The 22,134-nt window shown below is 52.7% G+C and overlaps 1 protein-coding gene across 6 annotated transcripts in view; it reads right to left on the bottom strand.

Moving 5' to 3' along the window:
• The window catches only part of HRH2 (histamine receptor H2), a 46,380-nt gene that overhangs the window by 2,665 nt on the left and 21,581 nt on the right, over nt 1-22,134 (bottom strand). For 3 of the 6 annotated variants that reach the window (XM_059699236.1, XM_059699239.1, XM_059699237.1), the window contains exon 3: nt 9,896-10,368. The exons of 1 other annotated variant lie outside the window; for it this stretch is intronic. In XM_059699236.1, the coding sequence (XP_059555219.1) occupies nt 10,227-10,368 (142 nt within the window). In that variant the 3' untranslated portion in view covers nt 9,896-10,226. Of the gene's footprint in view, nt 1-9,895; nt 10,369-11,322; nt 11,435-15,521; nt 15,629-22,134 lie in introns of those variants that run through there. 2 more of the 6 variants (XR_009453136.1, XR_009453135.1) reach the window with 2 other exon arrangements.

Genomic DNA, 22,134 nt, shown 5'->3' with positions numbered 1-22,134 from the left:
TACAGGGGCAATGAACTGAAACTTTGGTGTTATCTGTCCTACTGGACAGGAATCCTTTGTATTTCTACTTGACCAAAAGAAAATCATTCACAACTCATCAGTTTTCTACAACTTAACATGGAACTTTGCAGAGTCTGGTTCCTAATCAATAGTAAATAGGAAATCGGAGAAGGGGATGGTCCCTTAGAGAATCAAACAGTCTCGGCCAGGTCACAATCTCATGTGACACCCGGATGACATGCTGTCACCCTTATTCCCAAGTTTGGGTACATTTTCTGAACCATTGGAAAGGGCTTTACTGAGCAAGTCCTTGCTGGGGCCAGGGCTGGACCTAGGCACGTGGGTGCCCAGGCAGGTAAATAGTTTAGCTTCCCCTTCAGATCTACGTCTTTCTTTTCTTTTTTTAAAAAAAATATTTTATTGATTTTTTACAGAGAGGAAGGGAGAGGGATAGAGAGTTAGAAACATTGATGAGAGAGAAACATTGATCAGCTGCCTCCTGCACACTCCCTACTGGGGACGTGCCCGCAACCAAGATACATGCCCTTGACTGGAATCAAACCTGGGACCCTTGAGTCCGAAGGCTGACGCTCTATCCACTGAGCCAAACCGGTTAGGGCCAGATCTACGTCTTTCAATCTCGGTTCAACATCTATTCCGTAGGATCAGGAGGAACGGATTTTTCTGTTAATAAAAAACTAGATACAGAAAGAAATTCACTTACTCCTTCATTCTCTGGCCCCAGTGGAGTCAGTGTTCTGAAAATACTCGGCCAAATATTTCCTGTTTTATGGCGGTGGCTGTTCCTCCCTCAGGCTGCCTCTGGGGCATTTCCAAATCAAACAGCTCTTTGGGAGGCACAGTCAGAAGCTTTAGTTCACATTTTATGGGTGAGCAGCAGGAACACCTGGGTTTCTGAATTTCAGCAGATGCCACTGTGGACTCCGAGCTTACCCTGACTGCATGTGAATACGGCAAAATGTCCAAACTATAGGCAAACCCATGGAGACAGAAAGATCAGTGGTTGCCTGGGGCTGGGGGAGTGGCTGCCAGTGGGTCTGAGGTTTCTGTTTGCTACGATGAAAATGTTCTGGAATTAGACAGTGGTGAAGCTTGCACCGCTTTGTGAATATACTGAAAAGTACTGAGTTGTCTGCTTTTAAAAGGTAGATTTTAGGGTATATGAGTTATATCTCAATTAAGAAAAGAAACAGAGAAGGGTTAGCACAACAAGAGATTTTTTTAAAATCCTGTAAGAGGGTGCCATTTACTTTGTTGCAAGCATAGTGGTCAGTGCACATTTTGCCAGAAGAGTGGTTCTGGAAACCTGAGTTAACATGTTTGTGGTTTATCTCTACAATGTGTCAGGGCTCCATACCCTGGCTGGCTGCCTCAAGCTATAAATTGGCCTGGGCTGGGCCTGTCTTTAGGGATGTGTTTCAGTGGAGAACTTTCGTTGAGGAGTAACCATGAAGAAAAGCCCCCTCAAGTAATCGTGTCTCCATGTATCCATCCGATGCTCTTATTAATCACTTTTTTACTCCTCACTGCAACCTACAAGGTAGATTTTATTAACCTATGTAAAAAAAATGACATCTGAGGCCTCCCAGTCTCTTGAGAGCTGGACAAGGTTGGTTTGATCCCACGGATTCCCCACCCTCTGGGAAGTCCGCAGCCTTTCCCGAAACTGGTGACTTTCTGAAGGGCTAAAATTCACGGACCCTCCTGGTCTCCTTTGCCTCTGGACACCCGCCTCCTCTAGGGCCCCTTCCATTGAGTTCCATGTCCACCCAGATGTGAAACTCCACCCCTTCCCACATTCCCCCCAAAAGCCACTCCTACAAAATATTCATGAGTACAGTGGACTCTCCTGGAGGCCTTTTTGTAGGAGGAGAGGTGGGGAGGGTTTACATCGCACCGTCTAAAACGCACGCCGGGCATCCCTTTTCCTCAGTGTCATTTTGGGATTGTGCGGGTCCCCATCTTAGTGGCTCTTGTCTCCTTCCTCTCTTCCCATCCCTCCTCCTCACCGTCTGCCACCCCAGACGCTTGCCTCAGGAACTCCACATTGTTCTCCTGCCATCATGCAGATGAGAGCATTTTCAGATTCCTCCAGGTGCTCCACAGAACAAAGGGGCCCAGTTCATGATAAAGACCCTCTTCTTGGAAAGGAGTTTAGGGTAAAAATAGCGTAAAGAAAAATGTGCTCAGAGTACCACTGTCGCAGGATGAGAAGACAAGTGCTGGAGCGGGCTGGTCTGTCACTCACAGTGCCGTCAGGCTCAGCCCCTGCAGCAGATGCACACGGGGTCCCCGGGAAAAGAGCTGGGAGTAAACTCAGAATGAGCTCTGTCCCTAAGGCCCTATGGGACACTGGGTGTCCAGAGCAGCCCTGATTTGGTCTCAGGTCCTGGACTGAGCTCAGGATGGGAGAGATTTCCCAGCCGGGAACCGCGTACCCTGGCAGGGATTGGCATTTGGGAGGCTCAGGACTGACAAGACTCAAAATGCACCGCCATTCAGAGTAGGATGTGTACGTCTCATGGCTGGAACCTCTGTCCACCTGGGAGCAGGGAGAGATAACGTGGCTTAGGTCAGGCAGGGCCGGGAAGGCCAAGCCAGGGATCCCAGTCTCTATCCACAGGTGATGGGAGCCACACAGGTGTTTATGCCGAAGAGTGCTCAGACTTGCGTTTTAGCTGTGACTGGTTGACGTTTATTGAGTGTCACAGTGGACCAGCACTTTTATTGCATTGTTCTAATCACCTCACAGCACAGTCTCCCGAGTCCTCCAGCAACCCTGGGAGATGCTGTAATTACCCCCATTTCATGGGTGAGGAAACTGGTGTGCGAGGAGGGACAGTAACTTGTTCACACAGCCGGATTTCAAGGCCAGGCAGACACCGTTTTACACTCACACTGGGGTGCCCTTGGGGGGCTCAGTGAGGTGGCCAGACATATTCAGGGAGGAGAGAATGGGGACTGGAAAGCAATTAGGGGCTCAAGAAAGCCATAGCAACTCCTGATCCAGGGCGCTGCCAGTAGGTGGTGGTAATGGAGGTGGGAACATTGAAGACCCTTTCTAAGGAGTGGGAAGCTCTTTGAATCTCTTAAGTACAGCAGAGAAACCATGATGAAGACAAGGTGATTCACGTTCTCTCTGTGCTTTTTCTCCTTTGCCCTCTCCTACCCTCCCCACCCTGCCCAGAGGGATGGGGGAGCAGGGAGGGCTGGGAGTGTAGGGGGTTGGGGCATCCTCAGTGGTGTGTCTGTGAGTGGGAGGCCACATGCCACATACCCACTCTTTCCTCCAAGGGCTGTCCCAGGTAACAGGGCACTTCTCCTGTATCTGAGGCCAAGAACTGGCAGCCTTCTGGTCACATGTGGCCTGTGAAAAGGCTTGGTTTTGTCTGTACAGTGGCTTAAAATTTTTTTGCCAACTTTTCAAAGATCTAGCTAGCTACTTACCTATCTACCTACCTACCTATCTAACCACCCATCTATTCATCCATCTATTTGAACACTTCTACAGCATCAGCTATGTGTCTGGCACCTCTCTGAGATCTCTACAAATGTCAGCTCATCCGATGTTGCCAATAGAACCCAGATTTATGGCTTCTCCTAAAAAGGGAGGATCCGGCCCCACAGCCCATGGAGCAATGTCACAGTGCCTTGGAGTTGCTGCAGCTTCTTCTGGCCGAGTGGCACTCAGAGGGTTGGTCATTAGCCCGGGTCGGGCAAAGGCCAGCAGCAGGGATAACCGCCATCTGCCTTGTTCTGTTGCCGCATGCCAGTGAACTTCCTACGGCCCCTGAACATGTCTGAATCTGTGATGCATGAGATGTGTCCTGTGACAGAGGACACACCCAGGAGGAAGTGATGGGCTATTCTAGGAAGTAGGGCAGGGACAGATTTTGGGCTAAATAAAGGGTTACCGTCATATGCCGAGGGTTCGTGGATGTTTGTTACACAGCACGACTGTGGCTGTTGTTAGTTGACGCAGCCTCTCCCCAACTGTGTGACTTGGGCAGGGCCGGCTTCCCACACAGAGACCTCCAGGAGGATGGCGTGACTTGGCGGAGCTCATGGAATGCCTGGGGTGAGCCTAAGCAGGGTTCTGAGAATTTCTTCTGCCTCAGTGTTCTGTCCCACACTCACTGGAGGTAGGCCATCTCTCAAAGGAATATTCTAGTCTCCAGGGGATGAAAGAAGGCACAGGAAGAAAAAACACAAGTGGGCTGATGGGGCTGTAGGGAGCCAGCCCCCAACCTCTGGTGCTGTTAGTGGGAGCTTGAACCAGTGCCTCTCAGGAGGGCCATTCAGCAACAGCTACCCTACATCCAGAATTACACTTGCTGGCATGCTAACCACACATGCCTACAAGCACACTCACACACATGCACCACACCACCACCACCTCCACCACCTCCACCACCACTTCGACCACCTCCACCACCACCACCACCACCACCACCACTATCACCACCACCTCCACCACCACCACCTCCACCACCACCACCTCCACCACCACCACCACCTCCACCACCACCACCACCACCTCCACCACCACCTCCACCACCACCACCACCACCACCACCACCACCACCACCACCACCTCCACCACCTCCACCACCACCACCACCACCACCACCACCACCTCCACCACCACCACCTCCACCACCACCTCCACCACCACCACCACCACCACCACCACCACCACCACCTCCACCACCTCCACCACCACCACCACCACCACCACCACCACCTCCACCACCACCACCACCACCACCTCCACCACCACCTCCACCACCACCACCACCACCACCTCCACCACCACCACCTCCACCACCACCACCTCCACCACCACCACCACCACCACCACCACCACCACCACCTCCACCACCACCACCACCACCACCACCTCCACCACCTCCACCACCACCTCCACCATCACCACCACCTCCACCACCACCACCACCTCCACCATCACCACCACCTCCACCACCACCACCACCTCCACCACCACCACCACCTCCACCAGCACCTCCACCATCACCACCACCTCCACCACCACCACCACCTCCACCATCACCACCACCTCCACCACCACCAAAATCCACTTGCACACGTACACAAGGAAGCATTGTCATATGATCAGCGTACCAGTGTTGAAACAGCTGAAAATTAGAAATGACTTATAATTTCTAAATGTGCATGGCCAGGGGGACAGCTAAAGGAACGGTGGGGTGCTGAGACCACAGAACACCCTCTGTGGCCACAGCTGATGCAGGGGGCCTTCATGTGCCAATGTGCGTGGACCTCGGAGAGAAGTGGTTGAGGTCAGTTTTTTAGATGCAGTGTAACATTCATGTTGACAACCAAAGAAAACGGGACACATCCCATTCAGCAGCCTGGGAGCATGGCTGCCTCTGGGAAGACCCTAGGGAGGCAGATGGGGAGAGGTCGACAAGGAGCCCTGGCTCCCTCCACAATGTCACACTTTTGAAGAGAGGCTGTATCTTTATGTCGCTTAATCCTTAAAAATTAATTTCATAACATGAAGGAGAAAAAAGATAGGAATTTGGAGACCAGAGACTCTGGGTTCGAACCCTGGCTCTGCCACTTGGACTTTGTGTCCCTGTTCAGGCTCTTGTTGGTGGGTGTGCAAACCACTACCTGGCGGAGAAGACTACGTTCACTCGGCCTCTGCCCCTGTGGGCGCAGCAAGGGGCGCCTACATGTAAATGTCAGTTGAAAGTGAAAGGCAGGTTTATGTGGGCGTGCACGCCCCTCTGGGGCTTCATTTCCTGCCAGGCCCGACAGGCACAAGAGCCTTGGCAGTGCCCCAGGCAGTGAGGGATGTGGCCCAGCCAGGCCTCTGGCTTGCACAGTGGCATCTCGGGGCGTGAGAAACATGCTGTGCTGTGTGACCCCAAGTAGGGAGGTCAGGGACATGGCACCAACATTTGCAGGGACCTCCAAAATAATGAATGATGAGCCCCCATAGGGCTGCTGGCAGGGGCAGGGGCCTCCTCCCAGTCACTCTGCAGCTGTTAGCGACTGTTGGAGGTTCCTGAATTATCACTGAAATGATTGGAATTCTCATGGGATTTGGGAATTCTGGTGGGAGATGTGTGTCCTTGTTGTCATTTCCTGCTTGAATGACCTGGAAAGAGCTCCCTCAAAAGGACAATGAAGATGATAACCCTCGCCCCCCCCGCCCCCCCGCCAGGACCAGGAGGGGTGGGCTAAGTGAAGGTGAGTTGCAGCCACTGAGCTCAGATGGGGTTCCAAATGGATCCCCTCCATCCGGGCTACTGGACCACCCACCCCGCCTCTACCCTGAGCTTAAACACAGACTGGCTCCGTGTGTGCCAGGAACAGCTCCCGTTAGAAGCGCATGGCGGCTGTGGCCCACGCCCTCCCGCCCTGCACACACTGCTCCTTGCTTCCGACCTCGGCGACCCTAGCACTGGCCCCGTGCCCGTCCTTCCCTGACTCCCCGGTAATGTTTAGGTCCAAGCTCGCTGTCTGGAGGGCAGGGAGGTCAATTCCTTGGCTCCCAGGACAGAGGCCAAGGTGTGCAGTAGAGTTTAGCGTTGGCTGACCCTCCCCTGCAGTGGGGCTGCTCACACCTACTCTGCCTGTCTCTTCTCCCTACTTCCCAGTCCATTCCCCAAACTGGAGTCTGAGAGATCTTTTCAGAACACAGACCTCAGCATTTTAGCCCCTCCTGATGGAGCCCTTACTCATGGGACCAGCCTGCTTTCCGGCTGCAGCTCCCTGTGGTGGCCCCTCTCCTGCCCTGCCCCTTCCCCTCCTCCCGCCGTCCCCTTAGCCTACTTAGCAGTAATGGTTTGCTTCTCTTTCACTTCCCACTGGTGCAATCTACAACTGCTGGAACAGGACTCTGGAAATTGTGGTTCCCAGGCTTCCCGTCGTGGCTGGGTGCCCAAGAAGTGCTCCCGTATTCATGGCACCCAGGGTTACACTTCAGGGGACACAGAACTGCTTAGCATCATCTATTGACTCCATCAATCTGCTGCTCCCAGGTCTCCCCTCCCACGGCTGTGTCTCCTCCCTCCTGAAACACATTAGAACTCAGGCAGACCAGCTCCTGTAAGCTTTCCCTGTGGCCGCTCACAGTCTCCACCCCCCACCCCCCACCCCCCGTGCAAATTCATCGCTGTGTGTCTTTAGGGTCCCTTCCATCCCAGGGGACCCTGCTCGCTGCTGACAGTGTGGCTATCAAACTGTGACCTTGACTCTGGTCAGCTCCCGTCCTGCATTTTCCAGGCCCTTCACTGCTGCCTTCGGGATGCGTCCTTGCACAGAATCCATGAATTTTCCTTGACCTGATTTCTTCCCTGCACCTCACCCACCTGCTCCCCACTGCAGGCCTCTTTGACTGACAGGTTTTCCATTTTAAAGCGGTCTCTTCTCCCACGTAACAAAGGCCCCTCTGAAGCTGACACCTTCAGAGAGAGTCCCCTCCACAGACACTGAGCGCCGGCGGCACATACCTGGCTCACCAGGTGAGCAGCATGAAGGCCAGCTTCTTCCGACCAGCCTGTCTGTCGTTTCTGATGTGGTGTTTTAAGATGAAACCTAGTTTCCTGAGAACTCCTTCACTTTTTAGGGCAATTTCCAAGGTATCCTTTACTCCAGCATTTGATCATAACTCTTTTTCTAAATCCAGATGCACCAGAAGATGAAGTTTGGGGAGTATTTCCTCACCAGGAAGTTAAGAAATAACACTGCCAGGCAGCATCCATTTCAATAGCTGTATTGGAATACGGTGGGAACACAGATTGTGGACTTGGGGGCCGCCACAGATGTTCCTCCTCCAGGCAGCCTGCGCCCCACTTCTGCAGCCAGCAGAGGCACCGAGAGGCCTCCAGAAGGGCGGGGGTAGCTGTGATGGCAGGTGGGTGTGGGCACCTTGCCCTCAGCCCTGACCAGCTGTATCTGTGATCAGCCAGACCAGTCTTATGCCTCCAGTGATTTGGCCATGGCTTAGAGACCCACCTGCCTTAGACTCTGGGGAAAACTTCCAAGGAGGGGATTCTGGGGCTCCCAGAAGGAATCCAGCTAAGAGACTGGATAATTGCGGCCATCAGGGAAATCATGCCTTCTGGTGTATTGGCGGATAAGCTGCTTAAAGCTCCTACTATGTGCCAAACAGTCTTCTAGGGTCTAGAGACATACAGTGGCCAACAGACACAGGCAGCCTTTTGTGGGGCTCAGTGGCCATGAACCAGGAGGTCATGGTTTGATTCCCAATCAGGGCACATGTTCAGGTTGTGGGCTCAATCCCCAATAGGGGGCATGCAGGAGGCAGCTGATCAATGACTCTCTCATCATTGATGTTTCTATCTCTCTCTTCCTCTCCCTTCCTCTCTGAAATAAAAACATTAAAACAACAACAAAAACAGACACAGGCAGAACCCATGACCTCCTGAGCGAACAGGGGCCAGGAAATCACAGACAGCCATGTATCACAGCGACGCCAGCGCTTCCCAGGACAGTGCTGGGGGTGTGCGTCAGGCCTGGCCTACAGGCAGGGTCAGGGAAGACTTCCTCCAGAAGTGCTGTTAGCTGAGATTGTGGGCAGGAAAAGCATTTCAAGTTGTGGAAACAGCTTTGTGCGTGAACTGAAAGGTGGGCCATGGGATAGACAGTTTGCATTTGCACTGGGGCTGTGGGTGGGGCGTGGGCTGGAGGGAGGGGAGTGGGGAATGCTGAGGGCGGCCCATGAGCCATCTCATGGTCTTGACGGAGGGGTCGGCGGTGGGATGGAGCCATGACAGGGCAGGTGGAGAGGATGCCAGCACTGACCCTCGGCCTCCAAAGTCTGAGAAGGGGAACCCCGGGAGAGGAGCCGGTGCTGGGAGAAAGGTCAAGGGTAGTTGTGGACATGCTCAGGGTGAGACGCTGTGGAGGCAGCAGTGGGAAAGCTCCCAGGAGTCTGGGCTCCAGATACAGATCTGCTCAGAGATAAGTCTCTGGGGAAGGTCAGTCTTCAGGGTATAGACGAGGCCACAGAAGCAGAGAAATCTCCGTGAGAAGAGGAGGCTCGGGGAGCAGCCACACTGATGGCTGGGAGAGGACAGGGAGCTGTAGGGGGACTCGAAGGCATGGTGGGCAGGGAGGGGACACCAGGACAGGGTCTTGGAGTGAGGGGAAGAGTGGGCTCAGGGGGGCAGTGGTTGCGAGGAGAGTCCATGAACACCCTCACCTCTCTGCGGCTGTCACCACCCTATACACAGGACGGGGGAGCTTACCTGCTAGGACAGGGGAGTAGAGATGCTCAGAGGAGTCCCCTGACGCGGCCAAGGTCATGCATCCCAGCAGAGGGTGCTGGGAGTCAACTCCTCTACTCATGTCTATTGCATCCCCTCAAATCCTTCCCCTCCCTCCCTGAGGCCTGGCACACTTTCCCCAGCAAGTCTACTCCTGCTGCAGCATGAGGGACCCCCAGGCTCTGGTCTGAGCCTCACGGGTGGGCTCAGTCAAGGAAACACCTTGACCTATCTCTCCCAAGAGGCAGTGTAGTGTTGTGTCGAGAGCGTGGGCTCGAAGCCTGGCTTTTCACCCCTCCTCCTGTTCCTTCATTTGTTCATTCATTCATTCCTTCAACAACTGTTTGACCAGTGCCTCCTATGAGCCAGGCGCACATTCTAGCTGCGTGGCCTTGGGTAGGCCCTGTGCTTCTCTGAGCCTCAGTTTCCACCTCTGTGAAGTAGGGACAGTGATCCTTGTCCCAGGTGATAAGGATTATGGGAGCTCATGCAGGCGAAGTACCTCACATATAGCAGGTGTTCATTGAAGGCTAATTTCCTCCTTTCTCTTCCTTTCCCTTCCCTCCCTTTATCCTGCAGAACCCACAGGGAACGAGAGGCTAGTACTTTATGGCAACACCCTCTGCTGTGCTCAGAGGGCACGTTCACATCCGTGCACACACGTGCACACATCCCACATGTCCCCCCATCTCTGCTCAGGACTCAGGGCCAGCACCACTGTGAGCTTGGGCTCAGAGAGTCCTGAACACCTCTCTGGGAATGCTGAGTACAGACAGGGCCTGTGGACCCTGGCACCCCAGTGTGTGCTCTGGGAGTCACTGAGGGGGCCTCCTCGGTGGCTTTGGGGGCCACTGGGCCCTTAGGGGCTCCAGGAGTCACATCTTGGTGACCGGGATCAGTATCTTTAGTGTCCTGGGGCCGGGTCTAGGCAGCCTGGGAGGGCGGTGTCCTCAGTGGCTGCTCCGAGGGGCCTCCCCCGTGTCTCTGGAGGAGCCGACGTCCCCACAGACTCTTGTAGCAGCTCAGAAGGTTGCTGGAGCTCACGGTGCAGGACAGTGCAGGCTTCCTGAGGAGACACAAGCACAGGTCAGGGCTGCAGCGACAGCCAGACGAGGCCCGTGGGGCCAGGCCCTAGCCTCTGGCCTTTGCTTCTCCTATGTCAGGCCCCAAGAAGGGTGGGGTGGGAAGGGCACCGGCCACCCATGTACAGTGGTAACGTCTTCCCTCAACCCACAAGGGGGAGCATTCTAGACACCTGCTACCAAATCCCAAATCTGCTTCTAACATGTTGTGTGTCCTTGGTCAAATGACTTAAGCCCTATTCATATGAAGTATATGAGGTTAACTACCTTTATATATAACACTAGGGGCGCAGTGCATGAAATTTCGTGCATGGGTAGGGTCCCTAGGCCTGGCCAGCGATCAGGGCCTATTTGGGTCTTCCTGCTGCTGGCCGGGGCCTTCCTTCATTCCATGCTGCCCCCTGGTGGTCAGCACATGTCATAGAGCGTGATTGAACTCCCAGTCTCCCAGTCAAACTCCCCAGGGGACTTTGCATATTAGCCTTTTATATATATATATAGAATATATACCTTTACATATATATAGCCTTTATTCCTTTCTAATTATTGAAAGGATTACGTGTTCTAAAGACTGGCTCAGAGTAGGAGCCCAGTTAAAACTTGGTATTTCTGAATCTTAATGAAAGGATCCTGAACACCCACAGCATGCCGTGCATGAGCTGGGGGAAGGTTGGGAGAATGTGGCACAAAGATTTAGTCAGCCTGGCATCCAAGTCAGTGGTGAGCAACTCTGTCTCTCCATTAGAATGTCTGCTCCCCGTAGGCAAGATGCTTGCCCTCCAGACCCTGCAATGTGGCTGGCACTCAGCAGGTCCTCAGTGAATGCCAAGCTGATGGAAGTTGAGGCCACTGAAGGTGTGTAAGCCAAATGCTTGGTAGGACAGTTTTTTCCATAAAGTATTTGACATACATTTTGGAAAGCAGAGGACTTCCCTTACTTGTGGGCACACAGAGCTCCTCCGCCCTGCGGCCTGCGAGGATGTGGGTGGCAGACCTGCTTTGCCTTCAGCGACATTCACTCAGATTCCTTCCTCGTCCGTATTGCCAGCCCTGTGGGGTCGGAGGCAATGGCTCAGCCAGACTCCCCGGTTTCGGCCCCTATTACCTGCATCTGCCTTTGTAACAGAGCACGGCCCAGGCTCAGAGCTTTGACCGGCAGTTGGATCTGGCCACACTGATGACAGTTTTGAGTTATTGCATCATTTTCCACACATGATACTGCATTTCCATTTATGGAAATAGTGGAAACAGAGAACTGGTGTAGACATCTAAGCGTGTATAATGCAGGTGGGGGAGGGCGATGAGCTGGACAGAGAGAGGATTTGCAAATGGAGAGTGCTGTCACAGTCCCTGGCCATGCCAGCTCACCCTTGGCTCAAACAGAAGCCGAACTTGACAGGGGTCCCTAGAGATTCTTTTGGGCAGATCTGCAGCTCCAGGGCAGGGCAGGGTCTGGCTTCAGCTCTAAGGCCATAAATTCTGCCTCGTTTCTCACGTCCCTGCCTAGGCTGGAGTGGCAGCTTTCCTTGTCCACTGTCAACCAAAGGAGCCGTCCATCCCTTGGCCCTGAGACCACTCTTGGTTCCTGGGGATGTCCCATGAAGCTCATTCTGCCTCAGCTCCAGCCATTATCTGTGAAGCCACCGGGGAGTCAAGCTCACCGTTCCTTCTCCCTCCCGCATGGAGAGAGGGAGAACTTCCCCTCGGGGCCCCTCAGGTGGGAGCTGTATATTTGAGTGCCTGACTTTGCAAGGCTTTGTGAGCAAGGACACAGCCAACGGCCACAGCCAACACCCATGTGTCCTTTAAATGCTGGAGGCCCCAGCTCTCCTTCCCCCCGCACACCCAGCCTCCCTGGACCTCAAGGTCATATCTCTGGCCCAGAGGTATGCTACAGTGTATATATTTGACCACACAGGCAGGTAGGTATCTACCCTTGGGTCAATATTCCAGACCTAGCCTGTGCCTCTGATAAAGTGACTTTCACTGAAATGAGCAAAATTATCAAAGAAAGGCTAGCTCTAGGCTAGGAAATAACTACCTCCCTTCTCCTAAAAGGCTGAACAATCACTTAAAATAAGATTACTATGGAAATATCTCATGTTCATGATAAAATACAGAACATAGAAATTAACAAAACAAAATAAACATCTCAACTAACTCCTCTACTCAGACATACTTTTTGTTACATGTCAATTTCATTATTAAATATTTTAAAATGAAATGCATTCATATATCCAGAGACTATAAAAACACATACACATGGTTTAGAGAAAACAAAAGAATATTAAATAGATGCAGGTGTAACCACCTCTCAGGTTGAGAAATAGAAGTTTACTAGCCTTCAACTTGCTTCAGCAAACGTTTATGTTTCCCTAAACAATATATGGTGTTGTTCTGGCTGCCTTTTACTTTTATAGACATGCGATCATGTTTCATGACTTTTTCTGTAGCTATCTTTGTGGTGGTTGTTGTTTAATGTTAGATTTATGAGATTAGATTGTGTCATGTGTGAATCTATGGTTCATCTTCACTGTTGTGAAGGATCCCATTATGTGGATACTAGAGGCCCAGTGCATGAATTCATGCATGGGTATGGTTCCTCAGCCTGGCTGGTGATCAGGGCCGATTGGGGCCGTCTCACCCAGTCTAGCCAGCCCCGATCGGGGCCCATAGACCAGGGACCAGCTGGCTTGGGGAGGGACCACAGGAGGTTGGCTGTGGGAGTGCACTGACCACCAGGGGGCAGCTCCTGCATTGAGTATCTGCCCCCTGGTGGTCAGTGCGTGTCATAGTGACTGGTCAACCAGTCGTTCGGTTGACTGATCATAACGGTCACTTAGGCTTTTATATATATAGATACTCCAGTTTATCCACCCCCTGTTGAGGGATATCAGAGTTGTCTCGTGTTTTTTACCATTTCCCTTCTCAAGCTTACTTTTGAATCTACACCAGGGTGGCCTCATCACATAAGTGGCCAAGTTTCCCTTTTTCTCTCCTCTGATAGAGTTTGTCAGGACTGCAATGAGCTGCTCCTTGAGTGTTGGGTGGAACTGCTTTGTAAAGCCAAGTGCTGCTGGTATTCCATTCATTTCATTTATTTCTAATGCTTAGAGGACCAGTCAGTTTTTCTATGTCTCCTCAAGTCAGGTTTGGCAAGCCCTGTTTTGCTAGGAATTTGTTTACAGTATCTGAGTTTTCTCTTGTTTGGGGCATAAAATTGATCTTACCATTCTTAATCTCTACAACATCCTAAATAGTATTGCCCTTTCATTCTTAATATTATGTGTTTATGGCATTAATGATTAACGTCTCTGTGTAGTTCTGTCAATTTTACTTTAGATAGTTTTGAAGTCAGTTTATATGGTACATGCAAGTTATCTTTCTGGTGAATTGAATCTCTAAAAATATGATGACAATCTTAATCTTGAGCGATACTTTTTGCTTTCTGTTCACCTTGTCTGATATGAATTTAGCCACACAGATTTATTTTGGTTAGTATATGCCTAGTTTATCTCATTTTTCCTTCCTTATACTTTCAACATGTTTGTCTCCTTATGTCTTGCTTGGATATAAAACATTAAGCCTGACCTTCATTTTTTTTTTTTTTTCCCATTGGCCGGCTTGTTCTATTTACAGGTACTTTGATTACTAATCTATCCTGACAAATTTCTTCAATGTGATTTTGAGTTTTATATTTGCCCCACCTTTTCTCAAATTTCCCGTTTTTCCTTGCTTTGTCTTAAGTTGCCTTTTTTCTCATTCTTTTTCCTCCTTACCATATGGAATTTTACCATGTTATGAAATTTTAGTAACATGCATATTTAACATTATTTGACTTAAGTCCAGTGGCATGGAGTCCCTCCTCCTTTGCTTAGCTTGCCATCCATGCCGAGTGAGAACTGGGATGAGACACTGCGCTGGCTTCCCACATTGTGTAGACTCTATGACCTTACACACTTCTAGAAATTCTGGTAGGTTTAAGATTGCTGGGCCCCTTCATGGCCCATCTTTGCCCTGAGCCCTGACACTTAAAGCTAAGGGATTTTAATGGGATTCTAGGAGAGCACGGAATACGGTGTCTGCCACTCCATATGTGCCTGTGGTAAACACCTGTCACTTTCACCCCCGCCCCCCATTCCATTCCGCTCCTCTGGGGAACAGCACCTGGACTTTTCTTTGGGATCCAAACTTCCCCACTCATCGTCTGTGGGTGAGGTGGGGTTGACCTCTAATTCTTTGCCCTGGCTCCAGGTGTGGGTTTGCAGGTACACACATGGCCCAACCCAGCCAATGGAACGGAAGCCTGAAACCTTGTGTTGAATCAGTAGGACAGGGACATATTTCCCACGGGGCCATTACCATGGTATGATGTCAGCTTGGCGTGTCGGTGGCACCCTGGGGAGACTCTGCCTGAGAATGAAGTCACCATAGTGTGAAATTGAGTTGAAAGCTGGAGAAAGACACATTTCTAATGACATTTAAGTATGTGGACCCAGTCATGCTTGAAGCTGCTCTGGTTTCTTCAGGTCTATGAGACAGTTTTTTCTCTCTGCCAATCCTAGTTTCCTTTATTTATTTATTTTTTCCCCCCAGTTTCCTTTAATTGGCTTCTGCAGCGGGCAGTCAACGGCATCCTGACTAATAGTAACCCTAAGTAAACGTTCTTTGAACTGAATCTCATCTTTTCATGCAGAGGCTGTTATACTACGTCTCGCCAGCAGGGGTCAGGACCCAGTTTCAGAGCTAATCTGTATGAGAAGCCTCTGTTTTCTCCTCTAGGACATGTTACTAACAGCAGCCTCACGGGACTGCTGTAAGGACCATAGGTAACGAACGTCAGTGCCCTGGCCATCACCCGGTGGTACTGACAGTGCAGCTGCTCACACCCGCAGAAGCACCGCGTGCACACGTGACTCTGCTCTCCTTGCGTTTGCCCCACGGCACCTGCTGTTCCCAGTGCTGCAAAGGCCTTCATTCATGGACGCATTGATTCATTCATTTTTCTGGCCGTTCAACTTCTGCTTTGGTTTCAAGACTCTGTTCAGGCATCACCTCCTGTGGGAAGCCGTGTCTGAGGTCTGCCAGGATGTCTGATTCCCTCCCAGAGCCTCAGCCCCTCTGCAGAGGCGCTTACCTCCTTGGTTAACTGTCATTTTGTCTGTCTCCCACGCGAAAGGCAGGCCTGGATCTTTCATCTTCTACCCACTATCCAGGTTTATAGTCGGTGCTCAGTCATGTGAACTAGTGAATGAAAAACCCGATAAATCTGTTCAGATAGTGATTTTCTGTCTTCTGACTTCCCCAGTTCCTCAGAGCAGGGCGCTCCCCCGGCCGTCTCTGGCAGCCCTCACCCCTGTGCGTGCGTCCCATGCAGGCTTTATTTCCCTAGCCACCTGCCCATGCTACTAGCCTGGAGAGCCTCCTGGGCGGGACCCCCACCCCCACCCCCACCCTTGGGACGGTGCCATTTCAGCCAACACTTCGGAGCGCCAGCCAAGCGCTGGGATGATTGGGAGAAAGAGTGAGGTTTCCTAGGTGTGGGTCTCAGCTAACTTCCTCTCCCTTCCCAAGCCCCTCATCTGCAAAAGGGGGATAACTCCAGGGAAACGGCTGTTGAAGCCACAAGACGAGACGGGAGAAGGAAATGGTTGGAAATTCTAAGAGTCTCCTCTACTGCCCCCTCCCTCATTTCCTGCAGCGGGCACAGTCGTTGGCTGCTGTGCCCTGGAAGTCACCAACAACTGGCAGTTGAGGGACTGTATTGAAGTCTGGGCTGATCCCTGAACCCTGGCTTGTCCGGTACCCAACGACACGGGAGAACCGCCACACCATGGGGTCAGTTTCACCAGCGCCCTGGGAACTAGGTTCCTCCGTGAGGAAGGGGGAGTGGAGGGCGGTGAAGGGCTGGCTCTCTCCTGCCCCGGGAGCCAGCCAGGACCACCAGGGCCTTTCCTCGCCGTAGGCTTTTGCCAAAATCTGGGCGGCCCTCTTCTCCAGGCCAGACCTCACTCTGGTTGTTCTAAAATGAGCTATGAGGTGAACATGTCAGGACGCCAAGTTACCCAGAGCCCGATCAGTGTTATCTTTATAAACCTTTGTTTCCTACCACAAACCAACATATTGCCCAGTATGCAAATGCTCAAACGTCACCCCTCTACTCATGGAAGAAATTGCTTTTTCATGGGTTTCTCCTCATTTTCTGGGAGTAAACACAGGGTTTGCCTGGGCCAGCATCCGCTTTGAAGGGGTGGGCCAGGGCAGGTATGATGGGCAGGGACATCAGCCAATCGTAAGTCCATAAGGCGGAGCTCTCTGTCTGCCCTTCAGTAGCAAGGGTAGAGCAAGCTGGGCAAACTTCCTGCAAGTACTTTGTTATGTGAGTGACAAATAAGATGAAATTTATCTGGAAAAGGCACCCCAGAACTCCCTGGGACTGAGCTGAAAGCAATCAGTAGCAGTCACAAGCCATTAACCCCTTTTTATTTTCTCCCTATGACAAGGAAAATTGAGGTGCGGGTCAGGGTGCTTTGGGCTCCTAAGAGGAATCTTGATTGGGGACCTCCCAGGGTACACATCCCTGAGCACTGGTGGGTCACAACCTGGGACCAGCCTAGGAGCTCATGGAGGGAGGGGTTGGCGGTGACTAACAGTCCCCAAGGGCCCTGCACATAGCCAGTGTTTGTGAATTGTGCTGGTGAATGAATGAATGATCGGCAAGGACTAGTATTTATTGAGCACTCACATGCTAGGTCCTGAGTGAGGTGTGTTTTGCATCCTCTTTTTGGTGAGTCCTCCTGATGGCTCTGTAAGGTGAGCATAGGTGAGCACAGACCAGGAAACTGAGGCTCTGGTGGGTGAGTGATGCCCTGGAGTCACTCAGGTGCAAAGCTCAGATTTGAACCCCCAGCTGTTACTCCCAAGTGTACCCCCTTCCCATCGTGGCACGCTCCCTCACAGGGACCAGACTAAACAGTCTGACAGGGTGGGGCTGAGAGCTGAGCTGAGAGCTGGGCAGATGGGCAGGGCAGGGTCCCTGGTCTCAAGTGACTCATGGATGAGAATGGTGCATGAGTGAGTGTGTGGGTATGTGCATGTGCAAGAGTGGGTGTGAATGGGCAGGGCTGTGTGTCACAGAAGCCATTTCTGCCCCAGGGAGCAAGGGAGGCTCCATGGAGCACGTGGCATTTGAGTTGGGCCTAGGGCTGTGGTCGGCAAACTGCGGCTCGTGAGCCACATGCGGCTCTTTGGCCCCTTGAGTATGGCTTTTCCTCAGCCTTAGGAGTACCCTAATTAAGTTAATAACAATGTACCCACCTATATAGTTTAAGTTTAAAAAATTTGGCTCTCAAAAGAAATTTCAGTCGTTGTACTGTTGATATTCGGCTCTGTTGACTAATGAGTTTGGCAACCGCTGGCCTAGGGCATTGGGTGGAAATTGAAGAGAGGTGCCTGGGGGCTGCGGGGCAGCATGGCTGTGGGTTGTGCTCTGAGAACAGGACACGAAGCCTGGGATGCGGCAGAGAAGAGAGCAGGCAGGGAGTCCACAGCCAGAACAGCACAGCCCCAGGGAGGAGTTTGCATGTGACTCGGCCGAGTGGGGAGCTACTGAAGGCTTTGGTGTCAGCTCGTGGCCTGGACTGGCCCTTCTCCAAGTATTTACGGCTACATGGGTCAGTGAGATGGTCCTGCCCATGGCAGTGAGTGCCGGGGTGGGAGGGGGAAGGGAGGGAGCCCTCTGGTGAGCAGTGTGTGCACCCACCACGGGGAGAGCTGGGCTGCAGGGCATGGGGCTGGCTGTTTCCGCAGGTGCCCGCTCTAAGGCCGCAGCCAGCAGTCAGGTTGAGCATTTTCTGTGCTGGCTCTGCCAGGTGGGCACCACCATCGTGTCTTTACAAATGAGGAGACTGGCCCTTCATGGGGTTAAGTGGCCTGACCGAGGTCACACAGCCGGTGGTCAGAGGAACAGAGCTCTGTGGCACATCTGCTAGTTCCAAAGCCTACTAATTCCAGAGCATCTAAATGACAGCCACGATCCGCTGAGCGCCGCCCGCATGCCTGGCCCGGCTCTAAGCATTTCGTAAGTATTAGCTCATTTAATGCACATACTATTCTCCTTATTAATGGAGGAGGGAACTAAGGCACAGAGCGGTTAGAAAACTTGCCTGAGGTCACACAGCCTATTTTACATGTTACAGCATGTTGAGTTTGTTGCTTGAAAGAGAAGTGAAGGCCTCCACCCAACCCCTCCCCTGACTCCCTGTCACTCAATTCCTGCTGTTGAACTGGGTTTGCAGAATCATAAAATGATGAGCGGGCTCATGAATTGGGCATTTAGCATTAACTTTCACAACACCCAGGGGATACATGTCCCACAGCTATTCTATTATCTCGAACAGATGAGGGAGTCTGAGCCCGAACATTTCAATCACTTTCCCAGGACTCACAGCAAGTAAGCGTAGAGTTTTGAGAGAGCCCCCTGCTCCCCCTCCCCTTTTAACACACAGGGAACCGAGGTCACGCTCAGATCTCCCCGGTCCTGGTTTGAGCCCTTCAGCTGCCTCCAGTTGAGATGGCCAGCTTCCCAACCCCTCCTTGAAAGTGTGGAATGTCTTCAAGCTGAAGGAAACAGCAAAGCCAGCACTCGCTCCCACCAGTGGGCGCTGGGGGAGGAGAGCCCACAGTGTCCCAGGCACCCCTGTCTTCTCCTGTCATTCCTCCCCAGCCCTGGGAGGCAGGCAAAGTGTCACGCCCATTTCCTAGGAAGGGAAACTGAGGCCCAGGGAGGCCTGCCTTCTGCTCAAGGTCACCCTTCCTGTCAGGCCCGCATCGTTTGCTCTCTTGTCTCTGAATGAATGTGAGTCTTGCCTCTCTGGTGGATCCTCCTCAGCCCCTTCAGACTCTTCTCCTATTCCCTGCCCACTCCCCGCCCCCTCCCCCCCGCCCATTCTTAAATGTCAGTGGCCCCTTCTCCTGGCCGCTTCACCCTCTGCCCCCATCAGCACCCACAACACTTCCAGAACCCACCCCGCTGCAGCTTCGAGGAAGTGGTCCTTCCCCTGTGGCTGGCGGCAGGGAAGCCCGGGACCTGTCCAGAAGACAATTAGGCAAAGTGTAACGAAGGCCTAAAATATCCCTCCCCTCTGACCAGCAACTGTGTTTCTAGAAACTTCATTTCTAGGGAAATAATCTGAAAGAAACAAAACATTCTCTGCATGGAGATGTCAAAGCAGGGATGCTTCAAATACCAAAATGTGGAGGATGGCAAAGAACAATAGAATTTCACACAATTTGGAGGCTCCTCACACCCCATGCCCCCACCAGCCACCTGCCACTGGCTGGTGTCAGACACGGTTCTCAGGCCTGTGTATATATTCCCTCCTTTAATCCTTACAACCACCTTTTGAAGCAGGTACTAGTAACATCCCCATTTTACAGATGAAGAAACTGAGTCATAGAGAGGTTAAGTAACATGCCCAAGATCAGTCTGCTTCTAGGCAGTCTGACTCCCAGGCACAGCCATTCCCAGAGCAATGGCGGTTACTGGTTACCATCCATCACCAGGTAGCTGGTCATTGAATAGGGGCCGGTGTGCCAGGTGTGTGCTGTCTCAGGCGGGACAGAGCGTGGTCCAGAGAATGGTCCAGAGAATGCCGCGGGGCCAGACAGCCTGGGAACTTGGCTTGCCCTGGAGAGAGGGAGGGGGTGGGGCGTGTCGAGAGGATCTTGTATTGACTGGGTTCCGCTTCTTAAGTCACTGTGTTTATAACTGAATTGACTGAGCTCCCTGACCTGGAGGATGTGTGTTGTGGTCTGTGGGCGCCGGAGCTGAATGAGACAGTCTTACACCTGGTTGGGCTCTAAGCTTCTGTCCGGGTACAGGCACTAATGTCCTTGGTCCTCCCCCAGCCTGCGGGGGAGGGGCTGTAACCAGCAACTTGACTTTTTAGATGGGGACAAAGCTTTAGAGAGGAAGTACTTGCCCAAGGTCACCCGGCTGCAACATGGGGGGGTCTGCCTTCAGAGCTCTCCCAACAGACGGCCACTGAATGGCTCCCCATGGCCCTCGAGTCCTTCCCCCACCCCCAGCCCTCACATGCTGTTCCTTTGCCTGGAATGACACCGCCAACCTCTGCCCTCAGCAAAGAAAATTCCTAGTGTCCTTCAGAGTCAACTGAGACATCACCCCTTTCAGGAGGGTTGCTGGCCTTGTTGGCCCCACACCTGCCTTGTCCGAGCTCGGCACACGTGTTTGTACCCCTCCCTGCTCATCGGGCGCCTCCATTAGCGTCCCCCTCCCCCCACACACCCTGTGGGAATGATGCAAAGCCTGAGTGAATGTGAAGCAGTAAATTCAGTGGCCCCCAAACAGGAGACACATGGCCTGCTTAGAAATTCCACGTGTGGCTCTTCTTGTTGCCAAATTAAGGCCCCGTCTGCTCATGAAGACAGGAGGGGGTGCTGGGACGTCAGGGATTGTGGACGCTGGCAACAGGAAGGGGGTTTCTCTCTGACTTTCCATGTTGCTGTTCCATTTCAACAGTAACTCAGTATTTCTAAGTATTCTGTGTCTCCCAAGTCAGCCTGGAGAGGGAAGCTCCCTGAGTGCCCCAGGCACGGGGGCGGGACTGCCTCGCCGCCTACGGAGGGAGCATCTGCACAGGTTAGATGGTGTGCGCTCAGCCTGGAATGAGGAAGGCCCAAGCCCACTCCATGGGCCTGTGGTGCCCAAACCTGTGAGCCTCCCGTCCACTGCAGCCTCTGCACGGCCAGAGCCCCACAAGCGGACCCACGGGTATCTGTAGAGCCATCTGCCCCTCTTTGGCAGCTGGGACAAGCCCCCCGCCCCCCCCGCCCCCCCCCTCCCCTGTGCACACACACACACACCCTTCCTAACTCGGGGTAGGGAGGGAGGGGTCCTCACACCCAGGAGCGCCTCAGGGGCTGTGGGCACCCTGCAGTGCCCAGTGGGGTCAGGCGCACCCGTCCCTGTCCCCCCGCGTGGCCACAAGCAGCCCTTGTGGGTTTCATGAACAGTGTCACCGAAGCCGAGTGCCTGGGGGACTCACTGCAGCTGCTCCAGAGGCATTGACTGCCCCAAAGGGTCAGCTCTTTGACGATGAGGCAACTGGGCTCAGAGAGGGATGTGGTCTTCTCAAGGCCGCACAGCCAGTTAGTTGCAGGGGGCGCGAGAAACCCAGGTCCCGTCTCCCAGGCCAGGCTCTGTGCGCAGCCCCGTCCTTCACCAGGCTGTGCCCCTCCTGCCGCTGGTCCCCGCACTCCCAGCTCAGGTCGTGACAAGGACACCTCCTACTGCATTTGCCTCCTCACTCAGAGCGGTTCATTAGTATGAAAAACACGTTCTTCACAGCCCCTGCCTGATGATTCCTGACACAGACACAGTTGGAGGTTTGGCCTCATTTCTCTCCCTGTTCAACATTTACATCTAATTAGTGTTGGAATGGTCTCTGGAGACTGATCCAAGCCCCCCATTTTCAGATGAGGGATACAGGCTCAGGGTCAGGGCCTCCAGCTTTGGACAAATTGGTGCTAAGCCCCTCTGCAGTCTTCACAGAGAGGCATTCTTATTCCCATTTTGCAGATGGGCAAGCTGAGGCTCAGAGAAAGCAAGCCACCTGCCCGAAGCCACAGCCAGCAAGTGCTGGGGCTGGAATTGGCACTCATTTCTTTCTTTTACACCAGGGTTGGCAGACTACAGCCTGTGTACCAAATCCAGCCCACCACCTATT

The sequence above is a fragment of the Myotis daubentonii genome, chromosome 5 (genome assembly GCF_963259705.1).
Source record: "Myotis daubentonii chromosome 5, mMyoDau2.1, whole genome shotgun sequence".
NCBI classification, from domain to species: domain Eukaryota; kingdom Metazoa; phylum Chordata; class Mammalia; order Chiroptera; family Vespertilionidae; genus Myotis; species Myotis daubentonii.
This window is presented reverse-complemented; position numbering and strand designations above follow the sequence as displayed.